Below are 21967 nucleotides of genomic sequence, written 5' to 3'. Positions count from 1 at the left end.
TCAATAAGCTTACCAGAAACTGAAAGTCAAATGAGTAGCCCCTAGGACCTGCATTCTAGTCTAGATTTAAAACAAGACATGAATGTTATCTTTTAGCGGCTGTCTTTGCTGATCAGGTTAGGAAAAGTGTCATCTTTTGAAACTTCGGCTTTGGGACACTGTTCTCTGCCTTCCCTCCCCTGCTGAGTTCCTCCAGTAGAAGACAGAGAACAATTGAGCATTCTGAGCCTTCATACATAAAACAAACCAAATTAGGTTGCTTAAATTCTTCACGGCTTGAAGAATTTTACTGTGGTGAATATTTAGGCATTCTGCTTGCTGTTGTAGAGTCTATGGGAGCTGTTACTTTCACTTGGGAAGTTTTTAGTGCATCCATGAGGGAAAGCCAGAGCATTTAAGAAATGGGGAAGTTGGGGCTACTCTTTGCCATGTGCAATTCTGAATTTGAACACTGAACACTCTCATTTTAATTCTTGCTATATTTGCCTGGCTCTTTCTCTTCACTCCCCACCCCCAACGCCCCCCATATCAGTCTTCTCATTCTGTTATCCTGCTTTGGTCTTTTTCAGAACTACTTTTTGAAAAAATCATGGACGTTTGATAAATTATCTGTATATAGTTTTGAAATATTTAGTACAGTAACACCCAAACCTGATGCTACATCCGTAATAATTTAAAGTTGAAAAATGGTCTTCCAAAACAGAACAAAGCTACACTATGCATTACTGTGCAGATCCTTTTTCTGTTAAGTTCATGAGTAAATGAATGGCCAATAACTCACCATGCAGTTCTTGTGTTACACTTTTTTTTTTATGTGCTATGTGGCAGCAAGTTGCAGGACAGTTAGGCCTTTAATAACAGAAAAGTGTACGTATTTTGAAACGCCTGGTCCGTAAATTTTCTCTCAAGTATCAAGATTGATAGATTTACTAACATTCTCTTTAAAAACAGATATTCATGGCTTAATCCATACATGGATTTAAAATTTAGCTACATTTTGTGAATGGAGTAGTATCGGCCTGTTGTCGTAGAGAGGACCACTGAACTAAATAAATAGCAATAAGGCGAGTATTGAAAGTGGAAGTTTAGTCAGCTATTTTTGTTGGCGTAGACATTTTCTCCAGATGTCTCTGATAATGGAAACTGTTGTGGTGAAAACTATGATAATGTGTTATTCATAATTTATTGTGTTAACTTCAGGCCCAGGAAGATGCTGAGAAGCTGCGTTCGGTTGTGATGCCTATGGAGAAAGAGATTGCAGCACTAAAGGAGAAATTGACAGGAGCTGAAGAAAAAATAAAAGAGTTAGAAGCATCAAAGGTGAGGTGGAATTGTAACCGTACCCTAATTTATATCTTGCATTGTGCTAGTTTGATGCAGATAAGTAAAGTAAAATTTTGTAAGAGAGAAAAAGGTGTGTTGTGAAACTCTTCATGCGCAATACATCTTTCCTCCTGTAGCTCAAATAACATATTTGGCCTATATATGTTTTCCCATCTTTCTGTTTTGAGGGTTGTGTTACATATGCGCGCGCGTGTGTGTGCGTGCGTGCGTGTGATCTATGCTTAGCTTAAATTTCATGGCTTCAGGTCTACTTGTAATAAAAAAAGAAAAAGCTCTAGAAAAATAAGTGCTTTGCACCTCTCCAACAGCCTGGCCTTTAGATTGTTGTCATGCTTGCAGGCAAAGAAAGATTTGCATTTGGCAGAATTCTTTTAATCTACTTCCATCCAGCATCTGCTATATTTCATTTTCTAATCCTGGGCATAAAACTGAGGCAATATCATCAGAATTTTTATATCTTAAAATTTAAGCAGATCTCAGATTCATAGAAAGGGGTACTGGTCATTGCTGTCAAGAAATAAATGTGAGTGATTTATCTAGCAATCTTGTATTCTTCAGTTGTGTCAGAACCCCTGTTGAACTCTCTCATCAGCTGTGAAGGGTAAATAATATCTACATCACTGCAAGATAGTTGCATTTACTGTACTGTTTTATACAGAAATGAAGATGTCTTCTGTTACAAGTATTTCATCTTGGGAAGTCAAATAGGCTGAAATTGCAGAATAGGTTACCATGTGGATTTTTGTAAGACATATAAATAAATACCTTCCTTGTCTTCTGTATTCTCATTTAAATCATTTAAATAGATGTTCATCACTTGCTAGAATTCTTTCTCTCTCTTTTTTTTTTTTTTTTTTTTCCCCTTCCCCTTTTTTCCCAACTTGGAGGTCTGTTTGAGATTTAGGAGAATGGTGTAATTCATTTAACAATCTAAAAAAATTGTACTAGATTGAGAGTCCATGCTTGAGTGTTTTCCTTCTTCAGAGATTCTTTGTGCTTTATAGGTCAAATTTTTGAGATTGAAATGTTCCTAGGAATAATAGTTCTCCAGGTAGTTCTGCTTTTTCTCTTGATGCAAATAACACTTCCTTTCTATTGCCAGGATGAATTTGGGGAAGATGAGGAAACATGAACCTTCTCTTCTTGCTTGCTTCCTTGCTTTCAGAATGCTTTTTTTTTTTCTCTCCTTTTTATCTTTTCTTCTATTCTTAAGAGTAGTCTAGAACTTTTCTTAGAACTTTTCTGAATTTGGTTTTAAAAATCATAGGTTGTTCTTGTCTCCCTCTTTCCTTACAGGCAAGGCCTGAGTAAAATTGATAGGGTTTCAGGACCAGGAATTGTGTTGGTGTCTTTGTCAGTCCTCTAAAATCTGAGCATGGCATTCTATGAGATGAGTAAAACACAAGCACGCATCTCTTGGAAAAAAAGAGAATAATCACTTTATCCATGCTTCCAGTTTATTGGGGGATTGTTTTTAAAGAAGTCTCACTTTAGATGGTGATTCTTACCAAAGAAAATAACTTAGGCCCTTGATTCTTACCTCTGGTCACTTCCATTTCATTATCCCTTCTGTCTGAAGTTGCCGATAGTCCTATTTCAAGTCACCTTTTTTAGCTTAATGGGAAAGAATTGCTGTTTTCTATCTAGCAAGGAGATGTTTAAGCACAAACTTAGTAAGCTGTTAAAAGTACTTTAATCTATGGCGCTATAAAAATGTGAGGTATTATTTACATGATTTATATTACTAGACAGGTATGAGGACTGATGTGCAGAATGAGCAGTATATTTGGCTTTTCTGTTGGTCATGATGAAATCCCTCAGATCTGCTTGAGTCATGTAATTTTGTTTCTCAGTGTGGAGTATTTAGTTGGATTAGTGAAACAAATGTGTTTCTTTTCTCTCCCTCTCCCCCCCTCCATCCTTCCCGAGGGCTATTCTCTGGGAGTCAGATTTTTCTATTTCAAAGGCTAAAATCCTAGCAGATAGAAAAGTTGGTATCCTAGGGCAGGAGAAGCTGTCCCTGCCATCAATGGCAAGTTAAAGCCTAAGGGCTGTCTTGAACTCTGAGTCAGTGTCTGTGGCTCCCATACCGTGTTGAGGAAGATGAACAGCAGCTCTGTGGAGCCAGTTAGGAATTGCCCGAAGGCTTTTGTTTCCTTTAAAATAAAAACTCCTGTGATTCCTGACTCAGCAAACTATAAAACTGAATAGTGCCATAAAGAAATCATTCAACCCGTTCCTTGCTCCAAGATGGGATCCATTTCTACAAGCATTGTGTTTGACAGGTATTTATATTACCCTGTCTTAAAAGGTTCTCACTGGAGATTCTGCAGTCTCTGCAGGATGTTCGTTCCAGTTCTTCTTTAGCTTTGCTATTTAAAAAACAAAAAAGAAGAAAAAAATCCTAGTATATTTCTTCAGTCTTTTTTGATGTTATTACTTTTCATTTGACAGATTTTCCTTTCTTTTTGTAGCAGTCTTTCATGGGTTTGAATGCCTGTTTTCTTGTCTGTCCCCAAGTTTTCTATCTTCTTAGGCTTACCATCCCTGGTTTAATTCAAGCTTGCCTCATAGTCATGTTTTCTGACTACTATTATTACTCTATTTTGAACCATCTCCACATCCTGCTTAGTTGTTGGCTTATCAGCACTGATTAAAGGATTGCTTCATTGCCTGCTCTTCTTAGATATTTGCCTCTACCATCTCTGTGCTCAGTGCCGCTGCTGTTGTGATCCAGCTGTTACAACTATGATATACCAATATGTTTGACTTAGCAGAATTCTAATGAGTAATTTATTCAGAAATGAATACAAGTACTGCTTGCACACTGGTAGTTGAATATTTGTGATTTCTAGAAATAAACTTGTCCTTCAGCACCTGTACATTAGCCAAACAGGCCACACTATAATGCCTAACAAAAAGGAAATGCCTGAGAGTGTTCCCCCACTGTGATGGTAGATTTCCCTCTTTTTATTCAGGTTAAAGAACTGAACCATTATTTGGAAGCTGAGAAGTCATGTAGGACAGACTTAGAGATGTATGTGGCTGTTCTCAACACACAAAAGTCAGTCCTGCAAGAAGATGCAGAGAAGTTGCGGAAAGAACTGCATGAAGGTACCTATTTAATAACAATCCTTTTGACTATTTAACGTTAAGGATGCAAAAAAACAACATAGTTGTTCATTCTTTTCTGATTTCTTATTTGAATTGGATTTAAAGAAATTGTGGGAGGAGGAAGCAGTGCTTTTAAATGTGAGAGCCCTTAAAAAGTTTACAGAGTTGAATGTGGAGTTCTTTCATGATGGAGAAAAATAGCAGAGCCATTCATTCTCTTGAGGGATGCTATTGAATTTCTGCTAAGTTCTTATAGTATTGCAAGTTTCCTTCTTATTAAAGTGATTTTACTTGTGTCTTTTATTTGTGTACAATTATGAGTGTTATTTCCACAATGTATTGATACGTCTCCCTGAGGTATGTCAATTCTGAATGCCTGGTGGTGGAATGGATGAATAAATGTACATGCATGTCAGTACAGCACAGAATCACTGTAGAGGAATGAAAAATGGAACCTCCTGTTGAAATAAATAGGGACATAGAAGACAGTCCTTTGAAACCAGCACTAAAAAAAGAAACTATTAGAATTCATGAATGAAGTTAAGGCATTAGTCTTCTAATTAGAGTATCTTAAACTGTCAGTAATACATCCCTAATCAAAAGCCAAGTTTGGGAATTAAGGAAATGTCTTATTTCATCCTAAATAGTTGTTGAACAAAGCCTGACTGTTCTTGATTAGAGCAATGATTACTTTTATTCATGGAAAATGCTTCTCTTGGGAAAAGAGGTTAAAAAAATTCTGGTTCAGAATGACTCTTTCTATTTTTGAATAGTCTGCCATCTCTTAGAGCAAGAGCGACAACAGCACAACCAGTTGAAACACACATGGCAAAAAGCCAACGACCAGTTCTTGGAGTCTCAGCGTTTGCTGATGAGGGACATGCAACGTATGGAAATTGTTCTGACCTCTGAGCAGCTCCGACAAGTTGAAGAACTGAAAAAAAAGGATCAGGTTACTTGCTGCTTTCCATTTTCTTTTTTTTTTTTTTTCCTTTTTTTCTTTTTCTTTAAATACTGTAGATTTAATGTGATATAACAGGTATGGAAATCACATGTTGGAGACAAGTTATTTAGGTGTGTTTAATATTTCAAAAAATGATAGCTGACAGTTTTAATAGAAATTCTTCATTTGAATGACAGCCAACAGTTAAAACAGAAACTCTCCATTTGTGCAAATATTTTAATATTAATTGATATAGTAACTTTAAAAGTAATGTTTCCAATATTGTTAAATGAAAAAGTAATAATATCCAGAAGTTAATCTTGGAGGAAGAAACAGTCATCTATGATGCAAAACATCTGGGTTAAGGATGTTAAGATAGCAAGTTTCTCTTCTTTCTAGGTTTTTCCAATACAGTATCTAGCTCAGGCATAAATTAAGAGCTTCATTTTAAATTAGCTTATGCAAGTGATTGTGTACATGCTTTATGACTTAGTGTTCTATGATGTCTTTCTGTTGATTCTTTTTCCATATGTTATAGTCCATTGTTTAGAGTGATCAAGGCACTTCTTGTTTAATGTGCTGTTAGTGGGGCTGTTAGTGATGCAAATATGTTATCAGGTTCTATGCAATAGCCAGTGTAACAGCTATTTTTGTTACTTATTTGGTAATCCCTATAATAAGAATTTTATCTAGGTAATATGTCTTTGAATAAAATTATTCTACAATGTGAATTGGTCGCTAAACTTGAAAAGTAAGTTCTTATTTAAGTCAGTTTGGGTGCCTTGTGAAATGAACACTAGGTTTTTAACCAAAAGAATCCTTATGTGATAAGTAGTGGGTTTTTAACCACAAAAATCTTTTCCAGTGCCGCCTTTGTAGCTTAGTTTATCATAAAATATAACATCATGACTACTACAGCAAAATTGAATCCCATTTATATATGTTCTCTATTGACTACTGATTTCTAGGAAGAAGATGATCAGCAAAGGCTTAGCGAGAGAAAGGAGCAGAAGCAAAAAGATTCAGATGATGAAACGAAAGCTTCATGTTCTCTAGCCCATGAGGAAGCCCTTACCCAGCTCTCTAATGAAGAGGTAAAACAATTGGATAGTTCAAAGCAACTTTGAGCACTGGTGCATTCCTCAGGGTGTTCATTACAAATGCAAAATTAGTGCCCTTTAGTCTCTGTAGCACTTAATTCTTACTCAGCAATGAAAAATCTTTGGAGTTGCACTTGAATATATAAATTCTAATAAAGTTTGGAAGACAATACTTTACAATCCTGAGAGGTGCTGTTAAAAACTGTAATTTACCTTTTACTACTGGATGTTTAACTTCAGTAATATTCTCTTTGGATATGTAACCACATTCTAACATACCTAATGTTCAGAATTAAACCATTTATATCTGAACATTCAGCAAGTGTATTGTAGCTACTTTGCTAACCTACTTGTTGAATTCTGTACTAAGCTTACACTGGTTAGACAAGTCCGAGATCACTGATTGTGAAGTTAGCCAGTTGCTTAGCATGTGCAAAATAGTATGATGTGTGTGTCTGTGTGTATTAAGCTACATCGAACTGTGCGAGTTGAGATTTTTGGCCACATCTGTTCAGCAACCAAAAATAAGCTTTTTTAGTCGAGCCAGTAGCTGGGTCTCAGCACCAAGTTTTTGCGGAAGCTGCTTGAGCTATATTAGTAAACCCATTATAACAGCCAGAAAAAGTGATGACGCTGGATGTCATTAGTTAGCAAGCCATTTGGGTGTTGTAGACAGTCATACACTGGGACAAGCTGAAATTGTATTTGAAATTTGCCTAAGCTTGTGAGGAAACAAGTCCAATGAGCACATGGGTTGGAACTTGGAAACAATATCAAAATGGGCAGTTACTTATCATTTTCCACTGCATTTTGCTTGTTTATCTGATCATCTGACAGGTTCCATTTTGGTTTTGTAAGTCAAAATAGGGACAAATTAATAAAAACAAACCAAGTTTTGTGCTATAGAAGCTTATGTAAGCCTCAAGAGACTGGTTCGCACAATTCGGTGTGAACCAGTATTTTGACTGTTTTGCTTATCCTTTTTGAGGGGAAAAAGTATATACTTCTAGAGTCTGCCCTTTATTCTTATCAATGATTTATAACAGTTCAGAATACAGAAAGATGTTCAGAATCATAACATCTAAATGTAGCTGAGATCTAGTTCTACCCTTTATCCTACATTAAGGACAGTAAGAATACAACTTTCTATTTCAAATACTGCGTTGCATACCATCACTTCTGTATCCAGATATGCAAATGAGACATACTGATGGTGAACAAAAGTTTTATCTTCTGATGTGGTTTTTTTTTTAATCTCAGTTCCTAGGATACTCTGGAGCCCCTTAATCACAACATTCATTTAATTCTAGGAATTATACATAATGGAAAATTTTACATTTTGAGAAAGGGCATAGTTTCCAGAGTGGTTTTGGTTTTGTTTATGGATTTGGTTTTGTTGCTATTTATGACCTTTTTTTAACTGTACAGGATGTGTTTTACAAGTGGTAATGAATCATATTATTGGTCACATCTTACAACTTGTCATAATTTGACTTCTGAGCTCTTGTCTGTTGAGCAGTTTGCAATACAAACAAATTGTTAACTGTATCACCAAACAGTTGTTGTCTGAAGGTGCAATTTTATATGTCTATATTCTCTTGACTTTTTTGTTATGAACTTGAACTCACATGTATACATGTAAATATAAATATTATGCCTAAAAATGATTAAAACAAGGCATTTAAAACAGTAATAAAAACAGTAGTAAATAATATATAGTTATGTTTTAAACACCTATATGGAAGTATCAGCTGCCTGCTAGTGTCTGCTGGACCTATTTCGGAAAGTATTATTTTTCTCAAGAGGCTTGTTTTCAGTGTTATTTTCTTTACATGTCTAATGGCAAAGCAGAAGTGCATAATATATTGGAAGGTATCTTGACAGCAGTCATATGCTTTTTAAATAAATCATTACTGCTCTCATTTCAGTGCTACAAATAAATGAAAATAGATCAAGAGACTTAATGTGCCTTATATACGTCACAGGATATTTAGTGTGGCTTTTGGTATTGGCATTCCCCAGGATACCTTTCTGTTTAAGCCCAGCCTTTACCCTTCTCATTTTATTTTGTGTACAAATAATCTTTTCAAGAAAATATTTCTTTTTCTTACAGTATTTTGTCAGACACTCAAAGCAGAAGAAAGAAGTCACTTGTCAGTATAGACTAGATTTTAAGTGTATCATTCTTCATTTATTTTTATGTTAATATAAAGTTTTTTGTTTTACGAAAGACTTCTGAATTCACTTGTAGAGTATTTGCCTTCTATTGTGTATATTATAGTTCTAGAAGTGGTATTGCAAGTATATCTCTTTAGTGGAAGAAGCACCTGGTTTCAAATACTGGAAGATGTAAGATGACTGTGTGTTTGGAAGGAAAATGGATTCTTACAAAAGCACTCTGTTAACAGAAGACTTTTTTGCTTGTTTGTTTGTTTTGGTTTTTAATTCTAGTTGGTACATTTCGGTTCTCTATCCTTTTGTCTGCCATCCTAAGCTTAGTGATCAGATGTTCTTGCCGAAGCCAATTTAAATTTGCCTTTTCCATGCCTGATAATTAGTGTCCAGCGTTCCTCGTGTACCATGCTTCTAGAATGGAGTATATAATTTTTTCTTTCTTGTTTTTCATTTCCAGGAGCATGTCAATAGCACCCATGGCTCAGTCCATTCATTGGATGCAGACTTGCTTCTTTCTTCTGGTGAATCTTTCAATAAATCAGATAACGATATGTTTAAAGATGGACTACGGAGAGCACAGTCAACAGACAGTCTGGGGACATCTGGATCTTTACAGTCCAAAGCTTTAGGGTACAACAACAAAGCAAAATCTGCTGGGAATCTGGATGAGTCAGATTTTGGACCACTTGTTGGAGCAGATTCAGTGTCTGAGAACTTTGATACAGCTTCTCTTGGGTCTCTGCAAATGCCAAGTGGGTTCATGTTAACCAAAGATCAGGAAAAAGCAATCAAAGCAATGACGCCAGAGCAAGAAGAGACTGCTTCACTTCTTTCCAGCGTTACACAAGGCGTAGAAAGTGCTTATGTATCTCCTAGCGGTTACCGCTTGGTTAGTGAGACAGAGTGGAACCTACTGCAGAAGGAGGTGAGTACCTACTGCATGCATCTGCTGTGACCGCTGCCTGCGTGACAGGCTGCCTGCACATTGTGGGCTGTCTGCTAGGTGAAAACTCTCTCTAATTCACTTTATGCAGAGTCAGATGCGGAAGGAAATAGGTAGCATAATATGTAGCTATTCACTTTTCTCTCTTGGAATACTTCTGTAGGTGAAGCACATCTGACGTAAACTGTATTGGCTGACTCTGTGGGAAGGTCAGCTTTACTAAATACAGGATATTTTTATGCTTAGGGGAGGGTCTGGCAGAGGTAGCTGTTGACCTTGCAAATATGTGAGAGGGTGAAAAAAGATGGGAGAACTCAAAGAAAAGGAGAAAACGGGAAGCTAAGGAAAGGACGTTATAGTGCAACTGGGGTGACTAGGAAGGTGCAAAGATTAACAAAAGGAGCAGAGCTAACAGTGCTGTTTTGTACACCAAGGAGTGTTACTGAGGATTGTGCATGGAGTGCAATTTAGAAATGAGCAGCCAAGATATGCGTAACACACAAAGCTACTACAAAGGAAGCTTCAGAAAGTTGTTGGGGACTTGCATCATCAGAAGCCAATTTCTGAGAGTGACAAGCAGCAGATTAGACTTAACGCTGTGCCAGTTTCAGTATGGGTGACCAAGGAAATTGTTGCTTCTGGGTGTTCTGCCTGTCAGTTTTTCGGCAGCTTTATATGATGCCAGTTCAAAGCTTGCATTTGGTTTCTTGCTGAAAAGAGGAGTATTGTGGGGCTCCTGTGGTTACTCTTGCAGAAGAAGAGAGGCCAAGAAGTAACACTTTACAGGGAAAGAAAAGGCGGGGGGAAGATAACAATCCATAATGGGTGAAAAGGAAGACAAGATGGGGGTAAAAAAAAGTAATGTAAGAATGCAGTGAAAAAGAAGAGGCCAGGCAAAGGACAGATGACATTAAGAACTAGCAATATTTTATTTCCTCACCTTGTTGGAATTCAACTGATCTGCCAATCATTACTTAGGAGGTTTCTCCAAACCTCTTGTAAAGTTGCTTTTTTTGTGTTGCTACTAATTTGTAATATCCGGAGAAATTACGGTGTCGTGATCTTGGAGCTGAGTTAAATCCTCTACTCTTGAGTATTTCCTTGCCCTGTTGACATTTTGATGAAGCTTTACTCCAACCCTTTCTTAGAATTCAGAGAAGAAATGCGCTGCTTCCCACATGTTTCTGGAGGCAGGGTATGTGAATGCCAATCTGTGTGGGTGCGACATGGAGCAGCAAATACAAATACGATTTCAGCTCAAACCTGACTTAGAGCTGGAGCTTTGATAAAACTTTCATTTGTCCCCTTGGCCAAAACTGTTACAATGTCAAAATGGCAGCTGGTTTCCTCTTTGTTTCCCTGCTGCACACCTCAACCTTTCCCCCAACCCCCTCCCTGTTTGGTTTTGGGTTGGTTTTGTTTGGGTTTTTTTGTTTTTTTTTTTAAATCTGGCTGTCTTCTACTTTATTCTTTCCCAATTGGTCTTTTAGCTAATTATTCAGTCTCTGATCCTCAGAAATACTGGAGGAGGGTATTAAAAAGTAAATAAAGCTTGATGACTGTTATAGAAGAAAATTAGTACATGCCATTGACAAATATTCAAAGCTCAGTTACAGGAGGAAAAAGATATAAGGAAGTCCTGAGCTGATGAACTGACTTGCTTTTTAATTGCTTTGTGTTGATTTAAAGAAAAACTAAAAAAAAAAAAACCAAAAAACAAAACCCAAACCACACACACACACAGAGACCCAGAAACAAACAAACAAACAAAAAAACACAACCCCCCCGATCAAACACCATAATATTGTGTTTATAATTTGATTTGTAATACAAAATAATTGCATGAAGAAATGCTATGGCCTGTTGAAAGGTTTTCTCAGAGATGTCTGTTTCTGTACAGGTAATTAAGTAATATATTTCAAAAGGACACACTGAATGACTTGATGAACGCTTGCATGTCATGGCTTATTGCTTTTGTGCTAATAGTGGGACTCATGCCAGGAAAAGCTGATATCCTGCAGCTGATTTACATTATCTGTTACTTTTAGAAAAACTTAATCTTGCCATTACATGATTCTGCCACTGCCTTTTATCTGTAATATTTTGTGATCACACAACACACCTGAGAGTGTGTAGCACTCCTGCGTTCCCTGAAGAATATTCTGGCCTTTATGGCAGGTGATAACTCTGTGTTCTCCAGGTGCAGAATGCAGGGAACAAGCTGGGTAGACGCTGTGACATGTGCTCGAATTATGAGAAGCAGTTGCAAGGTATCCAGATTCAGGAGGCTGAGACAAGAGACCAGGTGGGATTTCTCTTCTAGCTTTAGCAAGACTTTTGTAGCTATTCAAACTACTAAGGATGCAACAATGAACCTTCTGCTGTTTTATTCATTGGTTTTAACCGAACAATGTCAGCATACTTAAAATCTGGATAACTTCTGACATATTATTGACATAACCTGATTTGTTATTGGTATGTGGTCATGAGCACCACATGTACATATTTCTTAAGGATTCACCTTGGAGAACCACTTTATCCAGTGCTGTAAGACCATGCAGTAAAGGCATTGTTCTATAAAAAGTGGTGTGCTCATGCTGAAGTCAGTATCTTTCATAATTTATGTTCTAAAATGCTTGTCATGCATTAAATTCTATTATCTTTGATACTGCAAGAATTTTTAACAGCAAAGGACAAATTAGAGGACCTCATCCTAGCAGCATAAAATGACTGTAAAGTATTGGAGGATGTTTGTTTCCTGCCGTATACTGAAGAACAATTTTCACGTGGGTATGAAAGGCATGAGTCACATTCTGCTTTGAAATAAGTGATTGAAGCCATTACATGGCGATGGTCCAGTGCGGTTTGATGTCCCGCGTTTCCTTACAGGTGTAATCTGTGATGCAGGGTGTTTCAGAACAACAACAAAGTTACTTCTTGGTTGCATAACGTTTTGATGGATTTTGTTTTGTGGTTTGGGGGTGTGGTGGGGTAGGTTGTATTTGTGTTCAGGAAATAAATGCTCCCCAAAAGAATGGAAAATTAAATTATTTGTTGTAACAACACAGGTGAAAAAGCTGCAGGTGATGCTGAGGCAGGCTAATGATCAGCTGGAAAAGACAACAAAAGATAAACAGGAATTGGAGGATTACATGAAACAAAGTGCTGAAGACTCCTCTAATCAGGTACAAGCATTTCGTAATCAAGATGGTAGGAATCACAAAATGTTATTCAAAAGTATGTTAACAAGAACTCATCTTCTGTTAGATATGAATGGACTACCTGCTGTAGAGGCAAAAAAAAAAAAAAAAAAAAAAAGAATTTTTAGGGTTAGTTGTGCTCCACCTGAGCCTGCCAGTTTCTAGATAAGTCCGACATGTCTCTGATATCATGTTATCCAATTTTGGCCCTAAAGTTTCATCTCTAATCTTGAAATCCATTACAGAGGTGATAACTGGAATTTGAGTAGTGTTTGAGTCTTGAAGTGACCTGTGTATGAAATCACCCAAATGTGCGAAAGTAGCCCTGTGTTCTTGGTCACTGTCCTTATCAGTAGAAGAGTAGTACTAATCATACTGCTTGCTCTCATCAATACTTGACACCTAGTTAATGGACTTGTGGTGAAGACATACAGTTAATGTGTAGCTAAGCAGGCAGTTAACAGTAGTTGGTCCAAAATATGCACTAGACTAATAGCCTGCTGAGAAGATTTTTCAGTTTGAGACTAATATGTAACTCTCTTGGAACAATGGAGCCAAATAGGACGTGTGGTAGTCATAGCTTTAAAAAAACAACAACAACAAAAAAACCCCAAACAAACAAACAAAAAACCCCCAAACGTCACAGTCTTTGGCCTGTTAAAGGTTACAGGATTAGGTAAATGCTGTGTACAAGATATTGAATTTACTTCACTTGTGCTGGAAGACTTTCTCTCTTCCACCCCACCCACTGTCCTTAGTAAGAAACAGTAGTCATTAGACAAAGTCTGTCTTAGATGACAGGAATATGTTTATACGTTCTCTCTTTCGGCTGTACCAGGGTGCTCTTAAGTAATGCTTATCTTACTGTTAAGCATGCGTTGTTTTAGAATAACTTAATTGTAAAGTTTTTGAAGATCTCTGCTTTTGGATAAAGGTACAAAAAATTACCTTAAAGAAAATGCTGAAAACTTAGTAGCTCTGCAGTTTCCCCTTCAGTATCTCTGAACTGGCTTACATTCAAGTTTGATTAGAATTAACTGTTTATTTGTTGTTTAGAGTTTGTTAAATAGAATACAAGTATATTATTGGTATAGAAGCACAGCATCTCTTCTTACTGACTTGAGCTGCATTACAGCTTTACTGAGTAAGGAATTAACAAAATAAACTTTAGTGGATTAGTTTGAAATTTCAAATTATTGAAATTTCAAAGTATATATTAGTAATGATAAAGAGAATTTCAATGGTTATTTCTTCTTCAAAATCTGTTTCATGCTTTATATCTTTGTCTGTGTGGGTTTTCTTTTTTTAAGATCTCTTTGCTTATGGCTAAATGTCAAAAGTCAGAGAACTTCCTCAGTGAACTGCAGCAGGCGTTTTCACAAGCAAAGAGAAGCGTCCAGGAGCAAATGGTAAGACAGCTTAAGCCCAGAGATCACTTGAACAGCACTGTTTGTCTAACCTTTGGAGCTCAATGTGTTTGTAAAAGGCTTTGTCTTGCTCCCCAGCCAAGCTTGGCTAGAGAGAGCTGTGCATCTTAACATGTAAAGATACTGATCAAGTGAGCTCTGATAGCAAGTGGTGGACCTGTAACAGTTTGTAGGGTCAGTCTGTCATACTTTCTGTGTGTATGCATATTGATTAATATGGGGATCACTCATCAACTTCTTTTCCCCCTTATTCATTATGTATATTCCATGCCCATTTAGGATCTTATTTCACCTCAGATCTGAAGACAGAATAAATTTTCTCAAGATGATTCTTTAGGATTCATTGCAAGTACCATCACTAGTGAATATTTTCTTGAGTTTGAGATGAACGCTCAATGTTTCTACAGGTCAGACTTTAAATATCAGCCCTAACACCAGGAAGAGATGTCTATGGGAACTTAATTTTTTTAAACTATTTTGAGCATCTTGTAGGAATTAAGCCAAAGAATAGAAATAGGACCTCATTTTCTAGGGCAAAACAAAGTTTAACTTCCTTAGAGCAATTCATTCCCTTCTATATTAGAATCAAGTTTCTTCTTTTTTTTCTCCCCTGCACAGCATTGTGGAGACTAAGAGCATTCATTCTCATGAATCCCAGTATTGCATTTCTGCAGTCTGGGATTGTCTGTAGGACATCAGGACATTGCTTGCAGAAATGTTCTGTTTGATGTTCTGCATGAAAGCACACCTAATGGAGATGCAGGAGATTCAGTAAATGTATTGATCTGAATATGCTTTTCGTGCTGTCCACCTATGATACAAAGGGCAGCTTCTGCCAGAGTTCAAGTCCCTGTTTCCCTATACCGAAGCAATCATTCCTCTGAGAAAAGTTCACTGGATTTTTTTTTTCTTTTGTAATGCAAGCAAAACTATGTTTTCTTTAATCCTTTTTTTTTTTCATAAGGGGTCAGCTATTTTGATGTTTTCCTCAAAAGGCAGTGGGAGGCAGACACCTACCATTGAAAGTTTCAGGATGAATGTTTTAAGATTTTTTTGAATAACCTGATCTTACAGCTGAGTTGTTAGGTGATTTTAATAAACATCACTGCCAGTTCCCAAAACCACATGTGATTTTCCTCCCCTGCCCCCCCCTCTACGAGCACACCTAGCTAATGGATAAATACAGAAGAAAACTGGGAGACTTAACAATGCTATATTTATCACTTGCTTCCTCCTATCTGCCTGTGCAGTTAAGATTGATCTTGCCTTTATTTCTGGTGCATAGACCAGGCAAGAGAGAACTGATCGTGTTGAACCACATGACCATTTTGTTTCCCTTCTTTACAAAGAGTATCAATTCACCAGGCTTTTGAAAGCAATGCTAGTAAATAGATCGTGAAGAGATCTGAGCATGACTCTAAGTGAGAATTTATGCTTTTCTTTGCATTGGAGGCTGTCCTCACACAGTCAAGGGAGCAGGTTTCAGAAGAGTTGGTGAGACTGCAAAAAGATAATGAAAGTCTTCAAGGAAAACACAGCTTGCATGTGTCTTTGCAGCAAGCCGAAGATTTCATTCTACCAGAAGCAGCAGAGGTAAAACACTTTAAAATCATTAACACAAATAATGCACATGACTAGATCTCACTGGAACAATCTTCATTATCAAAAAGCTGACTCAAATAGCACAATGAACAATAATCTGGATTTTAACCCTGTAAGCATATGATGTACAAAATTAGCAGTCTGATCCCACTGTGCCATGAGCATGCTTCAGAGTATGAATAGATAATAATAAAATCAGTTAACTGTGGCCTGACATACTGTTGTCAGTAGAGCATGGGTTTATCCCAGTTCAGCTAGTGTAAGCTGTATTTTGCAACTGGGCGCATAAGCGTTCAGTCACCGTGGCTCCAATGTAGATATTGATTAATAAATTAAGCTAAGTTAGTCACTTTAATTTCTGTCCAGGCATTAAGACCAGTAATAATCCTGAGCCTTGAATAGTGATAAGCCTTGTTATCCTTTCCATGGCCACTCCCTTATGCTCAAGCACGTCAAGATTAAAAGATTGTGGGGAGTGAAGGGCAGGGGGAGAGGCTCATAACGCTGTGGAGACACGAATCTTTACACGTTCTTCATTTACTATGGCCAAGCAAACTGTTTGTGATTTTGTTTTAATACCTTGCTGGATGCAAGATCTCGTAAGGTGGGACAAACCTCGGGGTAGCATAACTTTGGCTTGTATGCCGATAAACACAGTGCTGCGTGTATCCGAAGATCATAATACAAATCTTTGCTAATCATTGATTCAGGAGCTCCGTGAGCTGATTTTAAAATATCGTGAAGACATAATTAGTGTGCGGACAGCGGCGGATCACCTTGAGGAGAAACTTAAGGCGGAGATTTTATTCTTAAAAGAACAGATTCAAGCTGAACAATATTTGAAAGAAAATATAGAAGAAACTCTACAGCTGGAAATAGAGAATTGCAAAGAGGAAATAGGTGAGCAGGGGTAAAACAGTCTCAAAACAGGAATATTAGAAATCAGTAAGATAAGTGAAGACTTGATTTTGTGATAAGTAGATCTATCTGAATTTTAAATATTGTCCATTTTTGATAGCAGATACACCAAAGCTGTGCAGCTGAAAACAAAAGTACAATTATTTGTTTATCTTTGAGGTACCTTTGATATAGCACGTGCTTAATTCTCCTTTAAATATTAACAGAAGTAAACAGGGTATGTCCAGTTTCCTGTGTTTTTCTTGTACTTAAGCTTTAATATTCTTGTTTTTCAGCTTCCATTTCCAGTTTAAAAGCTGAACTGGAAAGAATAAAAGTGGAAAAGGAACAGGTAAGGAGCCCTTTCACTGTGGGATTTTTGTTTTAAACAAAGAGAATAGGGTGATATTTTTTTTTTTTCTGCTAGTTCTACCAGTGACACTGTGTTGCTGTCTTTGACATCAACCTCTTCACATCAGAGAAAATGAACATTTTTCCTGTCTGCCTTTGAGGTGTCAGTAACACTTAAGATATATTTTTGTGTGATGTTTAGTATGCCCAGTATTGGGAAGGAAAGAGAGCTGAACCAAGGAGAGAATTCTGAAACATGTAACATTATTGTTCCTCCATCTCAACATGCTTGTGGGATGTTGCAGGGCTGGCTTCTTTGCATAGATAACCTTTCCTTTCTGTAAGAAAGAACACCAGTCTATGCATTTGCACAAATTTTTTTACTGAAGGCACTGACACTGTACTGGACACTCTCAGTCTATTGCAACTCTTGGTATCAACTAAGAGCGTAGTTGCACCTGCATTGTAACTGCACCTGTGTAGCTTCTGTGACCATTTCAAAGGAAACACATAAGGTCATGCTTGGAACTTTGAAGGACAGAATAGCTGTATTGATGCCAGTGTAGGACTGGGACACATTCATAGTTCTATTCCTTAAAAGGTGTTTCGTCTGTTTATTAATCTGTAACCTAAATATTGGGTTAACTAATTCCTAACTAATATTAGGCTACCTAATAATAACCTAACTGTCAGGTTTGGCCATTTCTCTCCAGCTCCAAAAAGAAATAAACTGAGAGAAATAGATGTTATTTAGGCATTTTCTGTGTCCCTAGGAGAGATTATTTATGTGTATTTCTCAGTTCCAGGAAAGACACTTAGGCTATACTTACTGTGTGGAGGGACTGTGAGAAATTGAAATGCTAGGAGGTTTAGTTAATACTTTTTTTTATTATTATAATATAGTTGGAAAGTTCTTCGCAGGAAAACCTCCAGCAGCTGGAGAGTCTGAAGGAAACAAAAAACACTCTAGAAGAACAGCTGAAGAAGGAGACCGCAGCAAAGGTAGCTATGATGTCTCGGTATGAAGTATATATGCATCTTTTATGATGATCAAACTGTGGTCAGAGAATGTGTCACTATGTAAAAATGAAAAAGGAAACTTTTGAATGTTGATAAGATTCTGGCAGTGAAATAGTGTCCACTGGATGTGGTTTAAATCCTCATCCCAATCACTTTGCACTTGGATTTGTAAAGCAGTTGATCTGAATTGCTGCTAACTTGAATATTTCTTTTGGATTGTCTTCCAAAGTTAGGCTTCAATAACATTTCTGCATATGGAAAACTGCCTCACTAACCAAACCTTGGTTTGAATGCTTTGATACTTTTGCATAGATGTCATATTGTTCTTGCTGCAGGAAGGAGCCCTACTTTGGCAGGCAGATGAATGAATTGTGATCTGATTTCTCTTTCTCTCTGTTTTGTGTGATTTTTTTTTCTTTTTTTTTTTTTTCTCCCTTCCCTGCTCCCCCCCAACTCTTTTGACTAAAACTCAAGACAGCAAGATAGCTATATTTTCACCAGCAGATTACTGCCCTTCATCTATGGTCATGTTTCATTAAAACTCAAAAATCTGCGTTTTTATTTTGAGATCCTTGGGCATAGTGCTGTTAAAAGACATGGGGCTTTTTCATACTTTGACCAGTCTAATGAGGATGTTTGTCTGATGGGTATGTCTGATGGGTATGAGCCCCTGATTTTGCAATTAGGAAAACTGAGGTGTAGAAAGAGTGATTGTTTAATTTCTTGCCAGGACTTTGAGAATAACCATGCTTCTTTGCTCTAGTATAATGCTTTAATCAATTTATACAAGCTTCCCCTTTTTTATTCAGTTTAAGCATAGCATAAAGAATCTCTTTCTCTTCAGGCAAACCTTGAACAGCTGGTATTTGAAGAGAAGAATAAAGCTCAGCGGTTGCAGACTGAATTAGATGTCAGTGAGCAAGTGCAGAGAGATTTTGTAAAGCTTTCTCAGACACTTCAGGTAAGGGAAGTGCAATCAGTTTGTAAGGTGCTACTTTTGTTTCTTTACTTCTCCAGAGCTGTGTAAAATAACAAGTAGCAGTTGCAGATTTTCTTACGTTGGTGTTTATGAACTATTTTAAAAGTTATTAGTATAATAAACTGATGAAGTATTCCTAGTATAATATTAGTATTAAAGCCTATTGGGGATTTTATTCTGATTGCTTGATTCCAACCAATTCTCAGCAGCAAAGATACACAATTATTGTACTAAAAGACACTGTAGAGAGCTATAAATGATGGTATCTTTAGACCCTAGTATTTCATTGTCCATCTCCTGATGTTTTTCCAGTATGTTACTTTTCATAGCAAATCATTAGGGTACAAATATTTGAGGACAAAGTAAGGAACTGGTACTGTTTGATATGAATATATGAAATGGTTCTTCATGTTATATTTACTGCTTTCTATTTATACTATCTAAAGTCTTATCCTTGCTGTTGTCACTGTTGCTATACTTCTATTTCCTCCAAAAAGTGGAACCTGTGGTTGGCAATGAGATACCAAGAGGTGGCTGAAGGAAGGAGTTTTGGCAGGGCTGTTCATTGAGGCTAATTCCAGTTTGTCAGGCTGATCTCTCTTTCTGTTAACTGTAGAGAGCACGAAGGGACCTGCAGTGTTTGTGTTGTGGAGTGGCGAACTATGTCCTCAGGAAGCCAGGATAGACTGGTCTCGCCTTCAGTGTCTGTGTTTTTAGAATTTGCATCCCCCCTCACATTGCACCTCACTAGAAATCTTCCTCACAGAGGTACTGAATTTCAGCATTCTCTCTGAGTTTTTGGCCAGTGAAATTCAGCAGAATTTAAAAAAAAAACAGATTTTTTGAGTCAAGTGTTCAGGTTTATTTGGAAAACTAAAACAGGACTATAGGAGGTTGTTTACTAGACAGAGTTTAGCTGGATGGACAATAGGCAACTGTCCTCTTTTTTTCTGGCTGTTTCTGGAGAAGTAGGGTGGGACAAAGGAGACCATTGAATTGTCCTGGCTAGTGAAATTGCTTCTTGCTTGTCATCATCCCTCTCTCTCTTTTGTTTTTGTTGTTGTTAAGTACTGCATGTGCTGGTTTAGGCAGTTCTTAGAGCAAAAACCTATGTACCACTTTGAAGATGTGTGGCACACTCTTCCAAAACTTGCAGATAGCTTAGTAGGCCTTCAATAATGAGCTCAGTAAGAGTGTTTTTGTGTATTTTGTGTTTTTCTGCCCCTAAGCAGTTATTACACATTAGTTTCTCAGCAGTTAGCGCTTTCAGTTTAAACAATGGTTTGTGCCATCTCCACCTTACATAGTACAAGATCTGCTGTGTAACATGAGAGATTACCATCGAATAAGGATTTTGGTTTCTTGATAGCCAGACAGGGTTATTTCCTTCCTTGACCTTGTCAGTGGAGAGCCTGGGCAAGTATCACTTGTGTGAGGTGTCCACTGGCCAAAATAAGTATCAGCAAAGCAGAGGAAGGGCTAAAAATCAATTAATGACTAGTTGGGAATTTACAAGTGAAAGCCCAGATCCTAATAGAAAGAACATGAAAGTTTGAATGTAAAAAAAAAAAAAGTTACATCTGCATTGATTTCAACACAGTTCTGCTGGGCACTTTTTTAGGATATAAGAAATAGCTAAGATAGATTATCAGAAAAGCAAGAAACAGGAGCGAGCTTGGAAATGGGACATTTCCTCCTAGAGCATTTTAGCTTTGATCTTGAGAGGCTTGAAGTCATATTGTTAGGCAGGTCTGTACCTCCTTTACATTCTTTCTGTGGAAGTTTACATTGCTTTGCACATCTTCTCTGGTTTGCCTGGCCAGAATGGTGTCAGTGACTAGTTATTAGGCAAAACATAGAGTGATGATGAAGGCTTGCTTGAGCCCCCCAGAAAGTGGCTTTTTCTTGTAAAACCACAACTGCCTTATGTCTTCCTTCCTCCCATTCTTGGTTCTAAATTAAGCTTGTGCTCCTTCATGCCTTGCATTTTTCAGTGAATGATAATTTGATATCTATTCTGCTTGCACAGGTGCTAGGGATTGCTAATGTGGCCTGTTGGCTTAGTTCTGGTTATGGGTCTGTGGTCTTGCATCGGCACGTTTTACTTAGCTCAGTTGTGTCTGTTGGTTTTCTGTAGGTGCAGCTGGAGCGGATCCGGCAGGCAGATTCCCTGGAGAGAATCCGTGCAATCCTGAATGACACAAAACTGACGGACATTAATCAGCTTCCTGAAACATGACACCCTGATGAGCGGGCTCCAAGGCTGCATTTGGGGTTTTTAACTCATCTTTATAGCAACATTAATTATTATTTAACTCTAACCGAAAGAGCAGAAGACAACAGAGGGGAGCAATGACTAAGTTTTGTTTCTAGAGGGAAAAAGGTTTCGTACTGGGCAGGAAGAGAGCACAAGGGTGACTTGCAGTGTAGGAAGGAGAACTTTCTAATGGAAACACTAATGAGTGTGGTGTTTCGTGTTCCACTGAGTGGGATCAGTCCTTACATTCTGAAAAACTTCCCCTCTTTCAGCCGACTTCATAACCTAATATAGAGTTTTGGAACATTTACCCCCTGTCTTTCCCTCTTTCCTTTCCCCCCACTACTGTGATCAAAGTAGCTGCTGGAAACCATATTGTCCCTCCAAAACATTGAAGAGCAAAGTGGTTGAAGTTTTTCTGTTTGAATAGTCAGTAACAGTATTCAGCTAGCAGAGAGAATGAGGTGTAGAGTATGCTGTATGAATATTTTATATTAAAATATGACTTTATTAGCAGGACACTGGATATTGATCTTATTTCATAACTCAGTACTTTTTTTTCTTTTTTTTTTTAAAACCATTGACTTTGTGTTGAAGAATCTGAATGCTGCTGAA

The 21967-nt window shown here is 37.4% G+C and overlaps 1 protein-coding gene across 1 annotated transcript in view; it reads left to right on the top strand.

Moving 5' to 3' along the window:
• RABEP1 (rabaptin, RAB GTPase binding effector protein 1) overlaps positions 1-21871 on the top strand; it is a 31246-nt gene extending 9375 nt beyond the window's left edge. Inside the window, exons 4-17 of the mRNA XM_010573521.1 lie at positions 1201-1320; positions 4323-4458; positions 5232-5410; positions 6370-6495; positions 9134-9601; positions 11820-11924; positions 12688-12804; positions 14130-14228; positions 15699-15839; positions 16559-16748; positions 17042-17097; positions 18000-18098; positions 18961-19077; positions 21233-21871. Of these exons, the coding sequence (XP_010571823.1) occupies positions 1201-1320; positions 4323-4458; positions 5232-5410; positions 6370-6495; positions 9134-9601; positions 11820-11924; positions 12688-12804; positions 14130-14228; positions 15699-15839; positions 16559-16748; positions 17042-17097; positions 18000-18098; positions 18961-19077; positions 21233-21334 (2055 nt within the window). The 3' untranslated portion in view covers positions 21335-21871. The remainder of the gene's footprint in view (positions 1-1200; positions 1321-4322; positions 4459-5231; positions 5411-6369; positions 6496-9133; positions 9602-11819; positions 11925-12687; positions 12805-14129; positions 14229-15698; positions 15840-16558; positions 16749-17041; positions 17098-17999; positions 18099-18960; positions 19078-21232) is intronic.
• The last annotated feature ends 96 nt before the right edge of the window (positions 21872-21967 follow it).

This window comes from Haliaeetus leucocephalus, unplaced genomic scaffold, assembly GCF_000737465.1.
Source record: "Haliaeetus leucocephalus isolate CR32 unplaced genomic scaffold, Haliaeetus_leucocephalus-4.0 Scaffold395, whole genome shotgun sequence".
In the NCBI taxonomy this organism is placed as follows: domain Eukaryota; kingdom Metazoa; phylum Chordata; class Aves; order Accipitriformes; family Accipitridae; genus Haliaeetus; species Haliaeetus leucocephalus.
Note: the sequence above shows the minus strand (reverse complement) of the source record. Positions and strands in the feature narration are given on the sequence as shown.